The following is a 17068-nucleotide window of genomic DNA, read 5'->3' as shown; positions in this document are numbered from 1 at the left end:
GGGACACCATATGTCTGGAAGGGAAGAGACACCTGGTTGCCTGCCAGGGCTGTCCCAAGACAGCTTTAGGCCCATGTCCAGGCATGAACTCTAATGAGATCGCCACTGGGAGCAAGTCTGGATCATCTCTCTCACCTAAGGAGAAGTTGCTTCCCAGGGCTGAGTGACACCTATGGGATGCTGTGGAAGAACATTTTGAAACTTTACAATCTAAATTAAAATAGTCCAAACTGAAATAAACAGGGCAGGAGACTTATTTCTCCTCTTAATGCCTTTATTAAAAGCGATCAGCTTGAAATTGAAAAGCCTGACGGGTGTGTAGCCTCCATCACCACTCCCCGCGTGACTCAGAGGAAGAAGATACATACAGCTTGTCCCTTAGGAGCAGAGCTGAAGGTCCAGTACTCGCGGGAGTCTCTTGGGTGTGGCAACGCACAATGTTTTACTTTCAGCTCCCGCCCGCTCTGGGAGGTGGTTCGAGAGGACTGTCTCTATCAGGGTGAGGGGTAACAAAGGGTTTTTTTTTTTTTGGTTTTTTTTTTTTTTTTTTTTTTTGGTTTTTTTTTTTTTTCAGCATCTCTGCAGGGCCAGCACTCTGCTCCTCACGTCTAGATATACTCTAATTTCTCAACTCTATACTGGCTCGTTGTTTTGGGGTTCTTTCCAGTGTGTTTGGAATAGTAGCTTCTCATGGCATGCTGGTCCCGAAGTTAGTTTGCATGCACCCCCTCCCACGTCTCACTCCCTTCTCTTCACCGACTGGGGAGGTCCCCGCCCTTCTCGGGAGCAGAGCCATTAACTCAGCCCCAGCCAGGGCTTTTACTGATACAAAAACAACTATGAACGACAACGACTTGAAATTATCATAACAAAAAGGTGTCTGCAACCCCGACAGCAACTCCGGTCTGGCTAATCTTTGTAACCCTTCTCTCACAAATAAAAAAAAAAAAAAAAAAAAAAAAAAAAAAAAAAAAAAAAAAAGAAAAGAAAATTGGCAGATCTTTGTTTATAACAGTGGTGACCTTTGAAGTAATCGGAACTCAGCGATAGCCTGGCACAGAGCAAAGGAGACAGACAGCAAAAAGCTGGTACAGTCTTCAGAGCCAGATTATCACGCATAATAGCCAGAATTATTAAGCATAAAAGCCTGGAGTAATACAGTCTTAGAGCTGAGAACAGCATAAAAGCTGGAACGGTGTAAAAACCAGACTTTCAATGAAAAAGCGGGAGTCACTGGTCAGATAGTGGTAAAAAAAACCCGTTAGCAGAAAGTGCTTTGAAGGTTTAAAAACCTGTTTTGTGGACTAAAATCACAACTGAGACCATGAGGATATGAGGACCAGAAAACTCCATGATGAAGGTACTGATTTTCTTCTTTCAAAAAAGAGGGATTATTTCCATGGGGAGTGGGGGAACCTCGGCAGATGCCGGCATTATCCAGGGAGCCGGCAGGATGGATTGGGAAATCCAAAAATCCAACCACGTAGAGAGATGGCAGCCACCACAGACCCGGCTTCTCCGGTACGCTGTGAGCCCTCCCCAGACTGCAGTAATTATTATGCAGTCACCTCGGGCTACCACACCGCCCTGCTCTGGGAGAACAGACCACATGATGGGTACTTCTGCCCCCGCCCAGGGCTGCGTGCCATGCGGCCGCTCCAAGCCCTGCCGAGAGCAGGAGCAGCCCCGCGGCCATCACTCCGCGCCAGGCGGTCACCGGGGCCAGCCAGGCATCGCCCTGACACAGCTGCGGAACACTGCCAGGTTATGGAGCCTGGCCGCGCCTCCTGAGGGAATGGACCTGCCCCTGCTCCAGCCTCCGCGGAACACAGCCACACCTCGGGAGGGAGGAGCGCCCCCGCCGAGCCTGCCTCCAAAGAAGGCTGCAGAATTCAGAAGCAAAGCTGGGAGAAGCCTTTGCAAAGGTGCCGCTCGGAAAAAGGCAGTGCAGGGAGACAGGCGGGAGTGTGGCACCGCAGGGGCAGAGACTGTCAGGTCTGCCTGAAGAGGTGCAGTCGAACACACGGGTTGCAGGTCTCACAGCAGCTGAGGTCAAGACACACTGTCACCCAAACAAGCGAGAAGCCAGCAGCTGCTAGCAAATGGATGGTGAAGAGGCAGTCACCAAGTTTTCTTCCTTACAAGCATTACAACCACATTACCTCCTGATAAATCGAGGTTTTCATGTAACAAAAACTCTAATAAAGACACTGAAAGGTTGTCATACAAAAGTAAAAGGTACAACTGTTTGTAAAATATACATTAGAACTCATGGTACAATATTAATTATGTTTGCATTTGTTAGAACCAAAATTAACAAGCCCATGATCAGTAAGCTTGTTATATTACTGCCTCTATTAAGCTGTATATCTGGGAACCACTACTGTGTGTATTATTATTTTTTTAATACTCCTACTAATTATTGTCACAGTATTTCAAGAAGGATGGCTGAGACCCAGGGACTGTCCACTGAGATACCCATAGCAAAATTAATTTGTCATAGGCAAATTTCAGTCGCAAAGTTCTAACTGAAATTTAGCCACTTGCCATCATTCTAAAAAATTCAAAGTCAATGATTAAATCACTAATAAAAATTCTAACAAGGCAAGAAGAGAGTATTGCTTACACTGTAATTCATGTTAAATTTTTTTCGTTTTATTTTGCACTGGATATTAATACAAACTTGTTTTTATGCAGGGAATCTCTCCCAACCAAGTCATTGGCCTGATCAATCTATGAAAAGGTAGATGAATATTCTGTGCAAAAAGGCTAACTCTTTTACTTTTGAGAGAGGCATAGAGGCTTTGTCCGGAATAGCCTTCCAGAAGTTTGCTCATAATGAGAAAGAGACCTTTCAGCAACCCCCCTACCTTATTAATGCTGTTAAGAAATGCATGCTTTATTTCTATTTCTACTTATTATACAAAGAAAAAAGTGGAAAAAAAGTTGGGGGAAAGGTACACCTCCCCTTTTTGAGTTTTGGGTGATGTTATGTGCTTATGTTTTATAAAAAGTCATGTAACAGTACAATATTCCTAAGAAATCCAAGGTAAAGGACACTGGACAGCATTCTGAAGTCTCTTCAACAGAACCATGGATTACAAATGACTACCTACCACATAGATAGTCAATATAAGGACTTGAATTGTTTACTAAGTATTTTCCTGTTTACAGCTGTTTTTCTGTTTACGGATTGTTTTCTGGGTGTTGGGTTCTTCAAGAGATAAATGGGTTACAGGTTGTCTTTAATAGCCGGGCTTTTCTATAAATGGGTTAAAGGTTGAATGGGTTTTTGTTTTTATAAGTTGTAACACATAAGCATTGTGCCCGTGGCCTGAGTTCTCCCTCAACACATTCTGAACAGAAATGCTGCAGCTTCCATGCAAATTTGGCCATGCTGTTGCTGTTGTGTTTGTAAAGGGCCTTTGCAGATGAGTAACAGAAAACAAATTACAAAATTTATTAAACAAAGAAGAGTGATATGTTACCGGATGGCACATATGAGCTTGCTACCAAGTCCCAGGATTAACTAACACGGGCTTCTCCCAATCAGATCTCTTATGAAGCTGCAAGCATTTCACTGGCCAGATCCTGAGGGGGCATGGAGTTCAGGCCAACGAGAATATCCAGACCGGGCCTTTTAAAAGTCTTTATCAAGGGTAGCCTGGGAAAATAAACTTCCTCTGTGCCATATGAACATTGAACTTCAGGAGTGAGTCGTGTGTCTGTCTCCTTGCCCCTCACCCCCCATGTGCAACCTTACACACCCTGACTATTACACAGTGAGGAAGCAGCATTCTTAGGGAGTCAGAAGTAAACAAGCACTAGGGTTGGGAATGATGAGTAATTGCTTTTAACAAAACACACTTACAGCAAGTATTTCACTTAATGTTTAAGATACGTTGTCTTAAGGCACTTCTCACAAGACCTATCTGAACCCAGACCAAAATCCCAGAGGGAGGTTCAAGCACTTCACCCTCCAGAATTCTACAGATGCGGCATTAAAACAGAAGTATTATTTGGAAACCATTTTGTTGTTGTTTTCAAGGAAACTGGAATTCTGGTTTGTGATAACACATGAACATTTGCTTTCCAAACACGGCAACACTGCGTATTTCAACTCATGGGCATGACTGCAAAAAAAAGTCTCTTCCAGGAGGTAGAGAATTTCTCAGTATTTCTGTGCCTCTGCTCTTTTAAGATGTATTTGAAATCAACACTGTTAGCATTTCACACAAATATTAGAGTAACATTACAGAAATTCTTTCTGTAATTCTTTCTTCAGACATTATCACTTGATTTATATTCATTTTATTATAAAATAAATACCAACCAAAGTGGTTTTACATAAATATGTTTTTAAAAAGTCTAGTACTGAGTCAATAGGGTCTGCCTAAAGGTTTTGGAGTACCACCAACACAAAAGTCAGTTTTACAGAGAGGAAAAAGTACCAAGAACCTTAGGGACACCTTCTCATCAAGGCTGAACAGAGCAATCTGGAGGACCAGATATTCTCAGGTAGACAGGATTGTGCCTAGTCACAAACTTCTTCAGCATCCGAAACCTTTTCAGCCGAGCTTTGCAGCCTTGGTGTGATACATATTTGAAGTATTTGCAATCTAAGGATGAAAAAAAACAACACGAAGTTACACCATGATACAAGCAAATACAAAATGCTTTTATTGTTTAAATAATACGCAAACAGCTACAAAACTTTTCAGTAATTAAAGGTATTAAAATCCAAGACATGCTCATTACAGACGTAACTGCAGCATTTAATAATCTATCCTCATTTAGCCCAGCAAACATTCTACACGTATCTAAATGCCTGTTATCTTGCACAATACTGTTTTCTCTTTCCTTTTTGCTCTGCAAATTAGATCAGAAAGTAAAATTTCAAGAGTGTAAAGCAGCACTGATATAATACATTAATTTATTATGCTAGATAATGAAAACAGAAGCTCACATTAAGTCAGTAAGTACTGAAACTTCATTCAAGAAAATCTGAACTAGAATGCTTTTATTTGCCATCTGGAAATAAAAGGGAGATATCTGATCATACTGAAAGCAAAACAAAAAATATCTAAAGAGCTTCCAACATGAAGCTCTGTTTGTTCTATGAGAAGTTGTTCTATGAAGTGCAGAAGTTATAGAAAAGTTGACAATGTACATGTTGCCCACCAACCAGAAGTTCAAACCAGTCTACAAGCCATTGTCTCCACACCACATTCCCATTCTCAATTTAGCAGCTGATTCTTGGCCTGATCCTCCCCTTGTTTTGGCAGCATTTCAAATAATGCTACTAAGGAGGTAATGATATTCACATTCTTACCAAACTGATGATGTTTTCCATTCAGACTCTCCGTCCTCCTTCCTGCATTACAACATACCCACGGTCCTTAATGACCAGCTGACACCCAGTATTGCTGAGACACTGCCCAGGCTGGCATCTAGGAAGCAAACTGCCAGCAGTCCTCACAATATTCCCAAGGAGGGTGTTGTGCATTTTTGGAGTTACGGTTTGAAGGTCAAACGAGACAAACAGTATTGTGGCTGCTCAACAAAGCTAGATAAAACTGAATTCTAAACCACAATAAGACTAGCTGCCTCACTGTTAAATACCAAACTAACTTGAATACCTTTCATGTTCAGCTTCAAAGACAAGAATCTTTTTTAAAAGAAAGAAACTGTATTTCTTCCAGGCAGCAGATCAGCTGCATCCCATGTCACTAGGGCTAGAACTAGACATTATTTCTGTTCTATGAAGTGAAAAAAAAAATATTAATTATACCCTTTCCCAGCAGGATTCCAGCCACCAGAGCTTTTTCATGTGAAAGGCTTTTATTTTCCTGCCAATTCCTTTTTGCCAAGTAATGGCTAAAATGGAAGTCTGGCCACCAGTCCTTCCTGGAGTTCCACTCTTGCTGGATCCAGTCAAGATGCTTCTCGGTGCTGGAAAAAGGTTAAACAAATTACAGAAGAGGTTAAAATATAATGGAAAGATTATTAGGAGACAGTGAATGTTATAATCAGCTTGCTACAAATCTCCTAAATTGCCAACACAGACACATTGACTTTATACCAAAACACTAACACAAGCATTTTTATATAAAACTAACAATTCTTTTTTAATCCCTGGCAACACTTGTGAGGCTGGAAGTGAACTCTAGCAGTTTTATTAAGCCTTAGCAACAGCACAGATTATGGTTTGAAATTAAGCAAGCCTTTCACTTGTCTGCCAGCTTGTCAATATGGAAGTTACTCCAGGTTGGTCAACAAATGAGTAGTATGAAGAGGTTGCTTTGTCCTTAGGAAAGGTTTGTGTTACTCCAGGCATACTCAAAGACTAACTCATCCCCAACAGTTATTACTGTTAGGCAATAATGCCCTTAAACCAAGCATTTCAGCAACACAAACTCCTTCCAGCCTCTCAAGGGAACCTGCAAGAAACACAAAGAGGGAGTTTTTGCAAGGGAAGGTAGAGACAGGACAAGGAGGAACAGCTTTAAACTGGAAAAGGACAGGTTTAGATTAAATATTAGGAAGAAGTTTTTCACTCTGATGGTGAGGCCCTGGGTCTTTCTTGCCTAATATAGTATTTGGTGAGTGGTCTCTCCCTGTCCTTCTCTCAACCCATGAATACTTATGTTTTCTCTCCCCATCCAGTTGCAGAGTGGAGGGATAGAGCAGCTTTGGTGGGTGCCTGGCATCCAGCCATGATCAGCCCACTACACTGTTTTAGTGGGAGCTGTCCCTGCCCATGGCAGGGGGGCTGGAACAAGGTGATCTTTCAGATCCCTTCCTACTCAAACCATTCTAGGATTCTATAAAACTATCCACAACAGGGAAGTGACATTGCCATACAGTGATCAAACTGCCCAGTATATTCCAAGATACTCTGAAGTTGTGTATGAAAGGCAAAAATAAAGGCAAAGTTAGAGCACAGTGGGTCACTGTGTTCACTGCCCAAAGGTGGAGGAGACTTGACACATTTGTTTCAACACATTGCATCAGAGCTACTTACATTACAATTTGTTTCACCTGTCTTGCCAAACAGCTCCATGCTTTTGCATTTTCTTTCCAGCCAGCATAATCCAAGGCTGCAAAAATAACTTCTAGTCCCAGTTGACACTTTTTTCTTTTCTCTGGAAAAAGATGAGGCTGATTAATGAATTACACAGATCAGTATGAACTCCTTAGTAAGGCATAAGTGAAATACAATTCTCCACTCTTCCCCCCCCCGCCCCCCGTTGCTACTTTAAACATAAGTTATGTTTATTGGTATAAATTTCTCTAAAAACTCCAGGTTGTTCTCATTAGTTACGAAAAGTTGGCAAATGTGTCACACATGAACTGAAAAAGGGAGGTTTCAGATAAAAGGTCTCCTTTTCCCACTCTCAAAGAAGAATCGCAGTTTGAGTTGGAGAAAACCTTAGAAATCATCAAGTTATAACCCCCTGCCATGGGCAGGGACACTTTCCACAAGAGCAGGTTGCTCAGAGCCCCAGCCATCCTGGCCTTGAACACTTCCAGGGATGGGGCATCCACAGCTTCCCTGGGCAACCTCACCACCCTGACAATCAAGAATTTATTCCCAAAATCTCTTCTAAACCTCCCCCTGTCAGTTTGAAGCCATTAACCCTCATCATATCAGAAGAGTGAACAATCTTTATTCATGTACATTTCACCAATCTGTTGGCCTGCTGAGACATACCAAGACACAAGAAGACAGACAGCTTGGAATACAACTGATCAGCATGGAAAAAAAAATAGTCTTCAGATTAGAAGACTCTTCTACCAGCCTGAAGATAATGCTCCCTTAAACAGAAGGAAAATTTTGTTGTTTGAACATAAACAATGAACTAAAGAATAGATACATTCCAAGAAAGAAAAGAATAAATAAAATAGAGATTTAAAAAATGGAATTAAGACCTTGTAATTCAGAGTAGGGTACCTAAAAAAAAATTAAGTTGTTTTTGAGGTTCTCCCTGTGCCTTAAAACTGCTTGCTTTGCTCAGCCTTTAAAATAAAAAAAAGGCATTTGTTTACACAAGTTTGTAAATGACTGCTCATACATCCATCTTAAGAGGTTATGGTGACTGAAAAGATGGCATTTGAGGTTTTTCTTGGGACTATTTCTTAAGAAACAAAACTAATTTCAAAAGCAGAAAGAAGGCTGTAGGATAATCCAGAATAGTTTTCTGAAACTACCATAAATGAAATGAACAAAGGTAAAGACTTACTTGATTTTTGAAGCATGGTATTAAAATCTATCATTAGTTCATGAGAAGGAACAATATCATGCAAGATCTGAAAAATAAAAGACAAAACCCAGATAGGTTATTTTAATGTGAAAACTTTTGAAGACTTTTACCTGACCAAGAAAAGCACAGGCTTCAGAGCTTTGGGTGCTTTTAGTTCAGAAAATTAAGCAATTCTGGTACTTTGGTGCTTTGATATAAAGAATGGATCTCTAGGTCCTTCTTGCACATTTGTGACACTGCTCTGTGACACCATAGATGAAATACCTTGATGGCTGCTGACAAACACTGCTTGTGGCAAATACAACGTTCTGAAGGAGCAGCCCAAATCCATATCCAGTGTCCCCTTTTTTGAAGGCAAAATGTAATTTTCTCCCTAGGACAGTTCTAGCTTCCCTGTACACTACTCTGTGCATTGGATCAGTTTCTGGACTTATCAAACAATTTCTATGATTTATCTGTTTTCTAAGAGACTCATGCCTAAAGCGACTGCTAAAATGCAGAGGAGAATTTCATGCAAATCTGCTACAGTTTCAAAGTCTAAAACAAACAAAACAGCCTTACAAACCTGTTTTTAAACAACACTTGCACTAACAAGAGCACATTAGTGCCATCAAGTGGCAAAGCATGGTTTGCAAGGAGTACTGAGGGCAAGGAAAGCAGGAATTTAAAAGCTTAACCCAACAAGGTCTTGTCTGCCAACAACCAGCAGACATTAACTTTTAGCTTTAATGCACAGCTCATTGAAAACAAGCAAAGAAACTAATTGCTAGATAGGATCAATAGGTGAAAGAGAAGGCATTTAATGATTTGTACATATTGTCAAGATCAAACTGTAAGAGAAATCAATGCATGCTATGCACAAGTCTGCTGATACAGACTGCTGAACCATGTCAACATGTTCTCTGAGCTTGCTTACCACCTTTAAGTGATATGATGTACCAGTCAAAGGCAAAACAAGAACTGGAATTCAAGGACAGTTAAGGATTCTGCTCCCTCTCACTAACTTCCCTCTAACCCTCTATTTCCCACAAAGAATACAATAGGATAAATAATGTTACAGAGCTCAAGCAAGCTGTCACACCACCCCATGACTGACACAGACTGTATCTCCTAGGGGATACCTACCTTCAGTGCAGATATGAGGGATTTCTTTGATTCACCCTGCCTCTTGAGGAACTGATAGAGGTAGACATGGGCATTGGGGTTAGCAGGGAACTTTGAGTTGTAGGCATATTCATTTAACACTTGGCGGGCCTCATTGTGCTCTCCATAGAACTCCAGCAACTGGAAGTTAAGTCTGTCATTAGTTTGGCAGATACAGGGAACCAAACTCTTAGAATTAATTCTAAACTGCCACAGAGCCATCCAGTAGCACAGTCTGTATATAAGAGTGCAGTGTATTAGATAATGCATATTAGATAATTACATACCTGCCCATCTTAATTTTACTGGCTACTCTCGGGACAGAGAGACAAGAATTCACACATAGAACCTACTCTGGGAGAAAATGCCTTAACACCTACTTAATTGTCAAAGGATTATCATCCCTTGCTCACTGGAAAGAGATGCTGAAGGCACCTGCCATATCTCTAGAGACAGAACTTGGCAGATGCCAGCACCAAGGAAAATTCTTAAAACGTCCTAGATTGCCAAGCAATGTGTATTCTATTTGTCATGTGTTCAAGGTGTGGCAGTTATCTTCTGTTAATTAGGCAGTTTTCCTTATCTCTTCCACAACCCACCCTCCCTCCAGAGAGATATCATCTGTTAATGGGCCATTGACTGTCACTGCATGACTGATAAAATTACAGCATTGTGAGATGCTCCGCCCAGAGGGAGGAGCCAAGCATTCCTAACTAGATATAATCTGAGATTCTGGGACAGCAGAACAGCCTTTCACTGGATTCCCAGAGGAACAGCTGCCTCTTCCACTTCCAATCTTCAGAAGAAGACTACACCCTGCTACAGGATCACTGCTCCAACAGAACCATATCTGCTACTCCAGGACTGCAGCCACAATTCCAACTGGACTGCTACCAACACCCTGACCCACAGGGTGTCAGGTTGTATTCTCACTCTGTCAGTGTTGTTTTGATTTACCACATTGTTTATTTTATTTTTATTATCTTCCCTAATAAAGAACTGTTATTCCTGCTCCCATATCTTTGCCTGAGAACCCCCTTTAATTTTGAATTTATAACAATTCAGAGAGGAGTTTACACTTTCCATTTCAGCGGAGGCTCTTGCCTTCCTTAGCAGACTCTTGTCTTTCCAAACCAAGACACATGCTTAGAGAAGTCAGATCTTATCAGTGTTCACAAAAAGTAAAAGATCTCTTAAAAATTACTAATTCTTGGTTACAAATCCTAAACAGGTATTTAAAAACCTAAACCAGAACAGAGAGGATGCATATTTGGCATCTCTACATTTCATCTATCCAGAGAAAACACTGCCCTGCCAAAAATCAAAGTGTTTTCAGGAATTTGAACTAAAGCAGTTATGCTCCAATTTTTGCAGCCCCACAAAAACAAAACATGTAAGCTGTCTGTCTACTTCTTTTTCTTGACAATGAACAGATAAAAGTTCATTTTGTACTGTGCTCAGTCTCTGCAGCTCTACCAGGAGTACGCTGTGCTCTACATCAAAGCCTGTGATGTGCACACACAAATGTGTTGCGTTTGAAATACTTTGTTTTCACTCACAGAGAAAATAATCTGCATATGGGCATCTTAATGAAAATTAGACAGGGAAACACAAATGAAAGCCATCTGTAAAACATGCCCTTACATCCACATAGCATTTCACAAAGACATCCCAAATTCCAGGTATTTTAATAATCTCCTTCAAGTTCACTGCTGCCTTCCGGAAGTAACTGTGCATTTCCTGCTCAACAGCCAAGTCTGCAAATCCATCCTCACCTACCAAAACACAAAAGAAGGTCACAAAGTTATTAACACTGCCAAGCACAGGGATCTTGAAGTGCTGCACCTTAGGGGTGATCACATTTTGCTAAGCAAGGACTTCAGCCAGACAGCTTTTAAGAAAAGACTCCTCAGTACTGAAACAAGACATTTTCACTGTTCCTCATTCAAATTTATAATCAATTTCAACTTATGGAGCACAATGAGTAGGACGCCAAGAGAAGATGCTACCAGCACAAGGTGCATAAGCCAAATTCAACATCTGGTTTTCAGAGAAACAAAGATCTAGTGCAAGTGATAAAACACTGCCAGTAGGTATATATAGAACCAGATGTGACACATGTAGCAACTTCCACATCTTTAAGGAAACTGAAATTCAAACACAAGTGTTAAGGGTTTTGCTATCACTCAACATTCCAGCAGCAATCATGCACTTGCACACTTATTAAACCACTGCATCAAGGGAATGCATTCCTTTGATCATTATTTTAGGTGATGCTGGCTGGACATGGGGAGAGAGTTTCAGAACAGCAATTCAGGGCACTTCAGAAAGTGCTATTTTGGCACTACCATCACTGCTGATATAGAATTCTGTACCAGCCACACCATCACACACTGAAGTCTGGTAAAGGAAAAGGCGTCATTGCAAACCATGGCATCTGCATGAGCAAGCTGAAGCTACATTTCAATCCAAAAAGCACTTACCATGTTCTAACAGGATTTTCTTCTGCTTAGACCAGCTACAGTAGTCCAAGAGTCCCCTGTAAGCCTGAATCAGCTTAATTTCCTTATCCTGAATGGCTGTTTGCTCTCCAAACCTCCAGCTTTCTGCCAGGGACAGGTTCTGGTAGGCTTCATCTATTTGCCCATTACAGAGGAGATGGAAGACATGCTCCAAGCAGACCTACAACCCAAACAGTCCAAAACACAGCATTCCACACTCAAATGTAAAGATTCTAAGCAATACAGCAAAGTTCTACACACATGTGCAGAGAAAGAGGAGACTTGCTGACATGCATAAAAAATATTGCCAAGATAAGTAATGAAGAATTTAAATTATTTGTGTTGTCTCAAAAACCTGCTTGTCTTTAACATGTGCTGTACCTATTTTAGAAAATCTAAAAATTACCTGAGGAAACCCAGCTGAGCTGCATTTGCTTATTATTCAGAGCACCTGAAAGAGGAATGTCCTTCCACCCTACCATGTTGATTTGGCATAATAAGATAAAAGACTAAACCTACAGTTAGCTCCAGAAAACCCTTGTATGGAACTTCTTTTGAAGACCTTTAAAAAGAGAATAAAAGAAGCACCATTCCAAGTGTGCAACAGCCAAGGAAACCAACAATATAGGTTTGAATGAGCCACCAGAGGGAAAAAAAAAAACATTAAAAAACCCCCACAGCTGTGTGACACAGGTGTGCACAACATACAGTTTTATAATCAGATTAGCTACTCAAAATGTGAGAGGGTAATGAGGCAAAATTTAAGTACAAATGTTTAGTCAGCAGCACTGTGGTCAAATTAAAGACTGAAAATAAAACTTGGCAGGCAATTACCTGTATTTACATGTCATTAGGACATGCATGAAAATGAATTTGACTGGTTCAAATTCAAATTAAAAAATTAAAGGATTTTTAAGCACTTCTAAGGACTGAGAACATACATCTGTGATCAAATATACAGACCAAATGAGATAAGGTTAGGTATAAAATGACCTCCAAATATCATGCAATTGGTAATTCAAATGTTGGGTTTGAGTTTTATTGACACTAAATGTCAGTAGTATATTTCAAAAGAGATCTGGAAATTAATATTCAAGTAAGTGTTCAGACAACTGTGAAAAATCATCAGGGCTGCTTTAAGTACACTCACCTTCAAGTACCTTTTTACTCCTAAAGTTTTCATCTGTTCCATGAAACAGTTGAACTCTTTCATCCTGCTTTGGGAATGACGCCACAAAATTTCAGTTCCTATTCTCCAAATCATCTGTTATCAGGGAGAAAGAAAATCAAAACCAACCTTAGTACAAAAATGGCAACAGACATCACATACAGTCTTACTAAACTTATAGTTACTGTAGGACATGAAAAATGTACATTTGAGCTGCAAATAAAAAATACTACAAAGCATTATCTACTCCTATAGTAACCTACCTACTCATCCAGTAGGACTTTTAGAGTCATTCAGTGGTTCAGAATTGCTCAATATAAATGCAACACTCAAGATGAGTTTATGAAAACTGTATGCCAGAGGGTTCCTCCTCTCCTCACTGAAAAGTTATGTTCTTTTTTGACATGATCCCACTAAGACATCAGGTATACAAAACTCGTTGAACTTAATAGCAAAGATTATTTCTAATTTGATGTAGCTCCCCAACTGCATGCACCTTGTTTCCAAAGTCTGCAAGCTAGCCATACTCAAATACTCCATTTATTTAAAACTCTGATCCTTTTCTTTCCACCTGCTTCCATCTAAACACCTACAAGGAGTTTTGCAGCTACTGGAAAAGCTGGTAACAACCTAAATAAGACACCAATTTGCAAACAGATTCTGACTGACGACATGCCAGAATTAAACACGTTTATTGCTTTCCCATTTCAGAGGACTACTTTGATTTTTCATAGATACACTGCTGATGGAGTGAACTTATACCAAGCCAAGTCTTCTTCTGTTGTGACAAGGATCTATTAAAAAAAAAAAAATCAAGCCTGTGATTAGCTAATTAAGACAGATGTTAGTCCTGAAGTATAGGGATGCTGCTTTGCAAGTATTTTTTCAACAGCAAAAGAACTCGGATAAGGAAGATGGGCTTACCTCTGATGGACCTATGTGTTCTCTGGAATAGTCCTTCTCTAGTGACTCAACATAGCAGGTCAGGAACTCTGCAGCCCTTTTCCACTGCTTTTGGAGCAAGGCATCCTGAATGTAACTTAAACATGCTTCCTTGCTCTTCTTGAAGTTTAACTTGTGTTCATTGGAAGATACTAAGTAAACAACAAAAAAACCCAACCAAATAAACAAAAAATAATCAACAGAGCCCACAGCAGTCACAGCCCTTATTCAGATAGCCACATGCTCTCCCTTTCAGCATCTTTCTTGTACGGACACTACAGAAAGTCATATTAAGCTCTGTGGTTTGGAAGATAAACAGGGAAGCAAGACTATGGGACTAGCTGTGATATGGAATGACATTTTCCATAAGCAGCACATAGCTGTGCTTGAAATTTCCATTCACTTGAAACATTGAATAGCCAATTATGTTACACTACTGCCCTACTAGAATCAGGGAGCCATGGTGCTTTGATAACTTCACAGTACATTTTGTCATGTTTTGGGGACTACTCTCTTCACTTATTAGTCATCACCCAAGTCTGTGATGCCACAGTGCTGCCATATTTGCATGCACACAAACAAACAGACTGTTCCAGTACCAAAGGCTAAACAATTCCCACAAAGATAAACATAGAGAACTATTCTCATTTGAGTACAAGGCTGCAAAGAGGCCTCTTGATCTTTTTACATCAATAGTAGTTCAATTTATTCCAAAACCAGCATGAAACTGAAACTTCATTCCTATGAAGTGTGTTTAAAGCTCATAGCTGTATGACCCTACAATTCTCATCCAGAAAAAGCCACCTGCAAGGCACATGAAGAGCTCACCAAGACATCTCCTATCTGGATGCTGTAGGCAGAGGACTTAGCCATCAAACAATGGCTAAGTCAGGTAATCACAGAACCATCAGAGTTAGAAGGGACCTCTGGAAATTATCCAGTCCAACCAGCTGCCAAGGCAGAGTCACCTGGAGCAGGTGACACAGGAAGGTGTCCAGGTGGGATGTGAAAAAGTCTCCAGAGAGGGAGACTCCACAAACTCCATGGGCAGCTGTTCCAGTGCTCTGCCACCCTCAATGTAAAGATCTCCTTCATGCTGAGGTGAAACTTCTTGTGCTTTAGTTTATGGCCACTGCACCATGTCCTGCTGCTGGGCACCACTGAAAAGTCTGGCATCATCCCCTCAGCACTTGTCTTTGAAATATTTACCTGCATTAATGAAATCCCCTCTCGATCTTCACACTAGAGAGGCCCAGCTCCCTCAGTCTCTCCTAAGAGGTGCTCCAGACCCCGAATCATCCATGTTTCTCCTGCCTTGAGGAGCCCAGAAATGGGCACAACACTCCAGATGTGCCTCACCAGGGCTAAGTAGAGGGGCACGATCACCTCCCTGGACCTGCTGGCACTGCTCATCCCGATGATACCATGGGCCCGCAAGGGCACACCGCCGGCTCACAAAACAACTACGGTTATTTCAAACCTCTTTCCCGGCGCTAGCAGACGATTTGGCGGATAGAAGCTGAAACTCTGCCACCATTGCCAGGGCAGCACGAAGGAGTTCACAAAGAGAACGCACAAACGCTCAGCCCTTACCCGGCTGCGGCGGCAGGAAGGGCAGGTGCAGGAGCGGATGCAAGGCCGCCTGAGTGGCGGGGCTCCTCTTCCTCCTCCTTCTCTTTCCCCCCACTACCACCGCCGGCGCCTCCTCATAATCCTCCAGGAAGCTGTCCATGGCGCCGCGGACAGCCGGGCTCCGATCTCACCTTGCAGCTCAAGGGGGCGGGAGCCGCCGGCCGAGCCGAAAGCGGGGGCTCAGTCCGAGCCGGGCGGGCAGCGGCCGGGCCGCCCCCTCAAGCCGGCGCCTCCCCGCATGCAGCAGGGGCGGCAGATCCCGGCAGGCGCCGCGTCCTGGGAAGCGCGGGGCGGGAGCGGCCCCTGCGCGTGCGCGTCGAGGGGAGCGGTGCCTCCGCGGCGTTTCTGTGCTTCCCCTGCGGGTGGGGAAATGAGGGATGCGGGCCAAGGGTAAAGCGGGAGGGATGAGGTGTAGCACGGGGGATAGCTGGGTGTGTGTAGGGGTGTAGCAGAGAGGTGTTTGTTCCTTAATCAGACCATGACTAGAACAGCGGCTAATGCGCTGCTTATTCCAAAGATAAATTAGCGAGCTCTTCCTGTCACTCTTTCCTGTCTTTCTTTCTTTAGCTATATTGCTACTTTCCTGTTCCTTTGTAACTCATAACGTTCTACAGAAGGAAGAGATTCTGAATCAAAATCCTGTGCATTGTAGAGCAATGATGTTGCCTGCACTCCCGCTGGATTTTGGGAATTCGTCTGCCTTAGCCACAGTATCTGGTTTATACAAATCTGTGCTGGAACTTGTTTCTTTAAACCGCTTTGGAACTGAGTTTGTCCTGGACTGTTTTGATGTGTATAAAGTCCAGTTTACTGCATAAGATCTCACAGAGTTGTTTTTTTTTCAGAACTGTCCTGGCATGGGAGAGTGAGTAAATAATAAACTGGCTCAGATTAAAGGTTCCTGTGATGCAGTGTCTTGGTTCAGCTGTGATCAATAAGCAGTGTTGGGAATAGTGCAAGGCAGAACAGTTGTATACAACATTTAAACACTTAAATCTCAATATCATATCTTAATATAGTATTTAATAAATCAGTGTGGGGAAAACAGAAGTCTTCCTTAGCTTTTTCTTATTTTTAATCCTGTGTTCTTCCAATAAAGGCCAGCATTTCAGTTCATAAGTATTTTTATTAATGGATAATTAGCTTACTTGATTGATGACAATAAAATGTTATATAACACCACATCTTTATCAGTGCTATTTTCTTTGACTGTCCTTTATAATTTGTACCTTGTGTGAGTGCCTCTCTGATCACTGGTGTTCCCCAAGTTTGATGTCACTTCCTACAACACTCCTGATCTTCTGTTAGCTCAGTACTCAAATTTCAGAATCCAACTTAGCTCTCATTTTTTGGTAAAAGTTCTCATATTTGCATGCAAGAACATTTACTTTTGGCTTGTTATTTTTATTTTGCTCTGT

The 17068-nt window shown here is 41.6% G+C and overlaps 1 protein-coding gene across 3 annotated transcripts; it reads right to left on the bottom strand.

Annotated features, from left to right (window-relative positions):
* Positions 1-2636: 2636 nt before the first annotated feature.
* TAF1A (TATA-box binding protein associated factor, RNA polymerase I subunit A) lies at positions 2637-15896 on the bottom strand. Of its 3 annotated transcripts, XM_058021001.1 has the most exons (10): positions 15612-15896; positions 14001-14170; positions 13059-13172; positions 11891-12089; positions 11052-11182; positions 9390-9548; positions 8244-8310; positions 7025-7145; positions 5792-5952; positions 2637-4619 (listed from the first exon to the last, which is right to left on the bottom strand). In XM_058021001.1, exons 1-10 carry the CDS (start codon positions 15748-15750, stop codon positions 4477-4479), a joined length of 1404 nt encoding a protein of 467 aa, XP_057876984.1. In that variant the 5' UTR covers positions 15751-15896; the 3' UTR covers positions 2637-4476. The 3 variants fall into 3 exon arrangements, with proteins under 3 accessions (XP_057876984.1, XP_057876986.1, XP_057876985.1); XM_058021003.1 differs by lacking the exon at positions 14001-14170 and having other exon boundaries at positions 15612-15694; XM_058021002.1 differs by lacking the exon at positions 2637-4619 and having other exon boundaries at positions 5816-5952; positions 7025-7161.
* Positions 15897-17068: the final 1172 nt, after the last annotated feature.

This window comes from Melospiza georgiana, chromosome 3 (genome assembly GCF_028018845.1).
Source record: "Melospiza georgiana isolate bMelGeo1 chromosome 3, bMelGeo1.pri, whole genome shotgun sequence".
Taxonomy (NCBI): domain Eukaryota; kingdom Metazoa; phylum Chordata; class Aves; order Passeriformes; family Passerellidae; genus Melospiza; species Melospiza georgiana.
The sequence above is the reverse complement of the archived record's forward strand: the minus strand, read 5'-3'. Positions and strand labels throughout refer to the sequence as shown.

Excerpts from the sequence above, each read along its gene's own strand:
- TAF1A (XM_058021001.1), bottom strand. The coding sequence starts at position 15,750 with ATGGACAGCTTCCTGGAGGATTATGAGGAGGCGCCGGCGGTGGTAGTG. Across the intron at positions 7,146-8,243 it reads TACCATGCTTCAAAAATCAA|AGAAAAGAAAAAAGTGTCAA; the intron begins GTAAGTCTTTAC and ends ATCTTTTTCCAG. Across the intron at positions 4,620-5,791 it reads TGGAATCCTGCTGGGAAAGG|ATTGCAAATACTTCAAATAT; the intron begins GTATAATTAATA and ends TTTCATCCTTAG.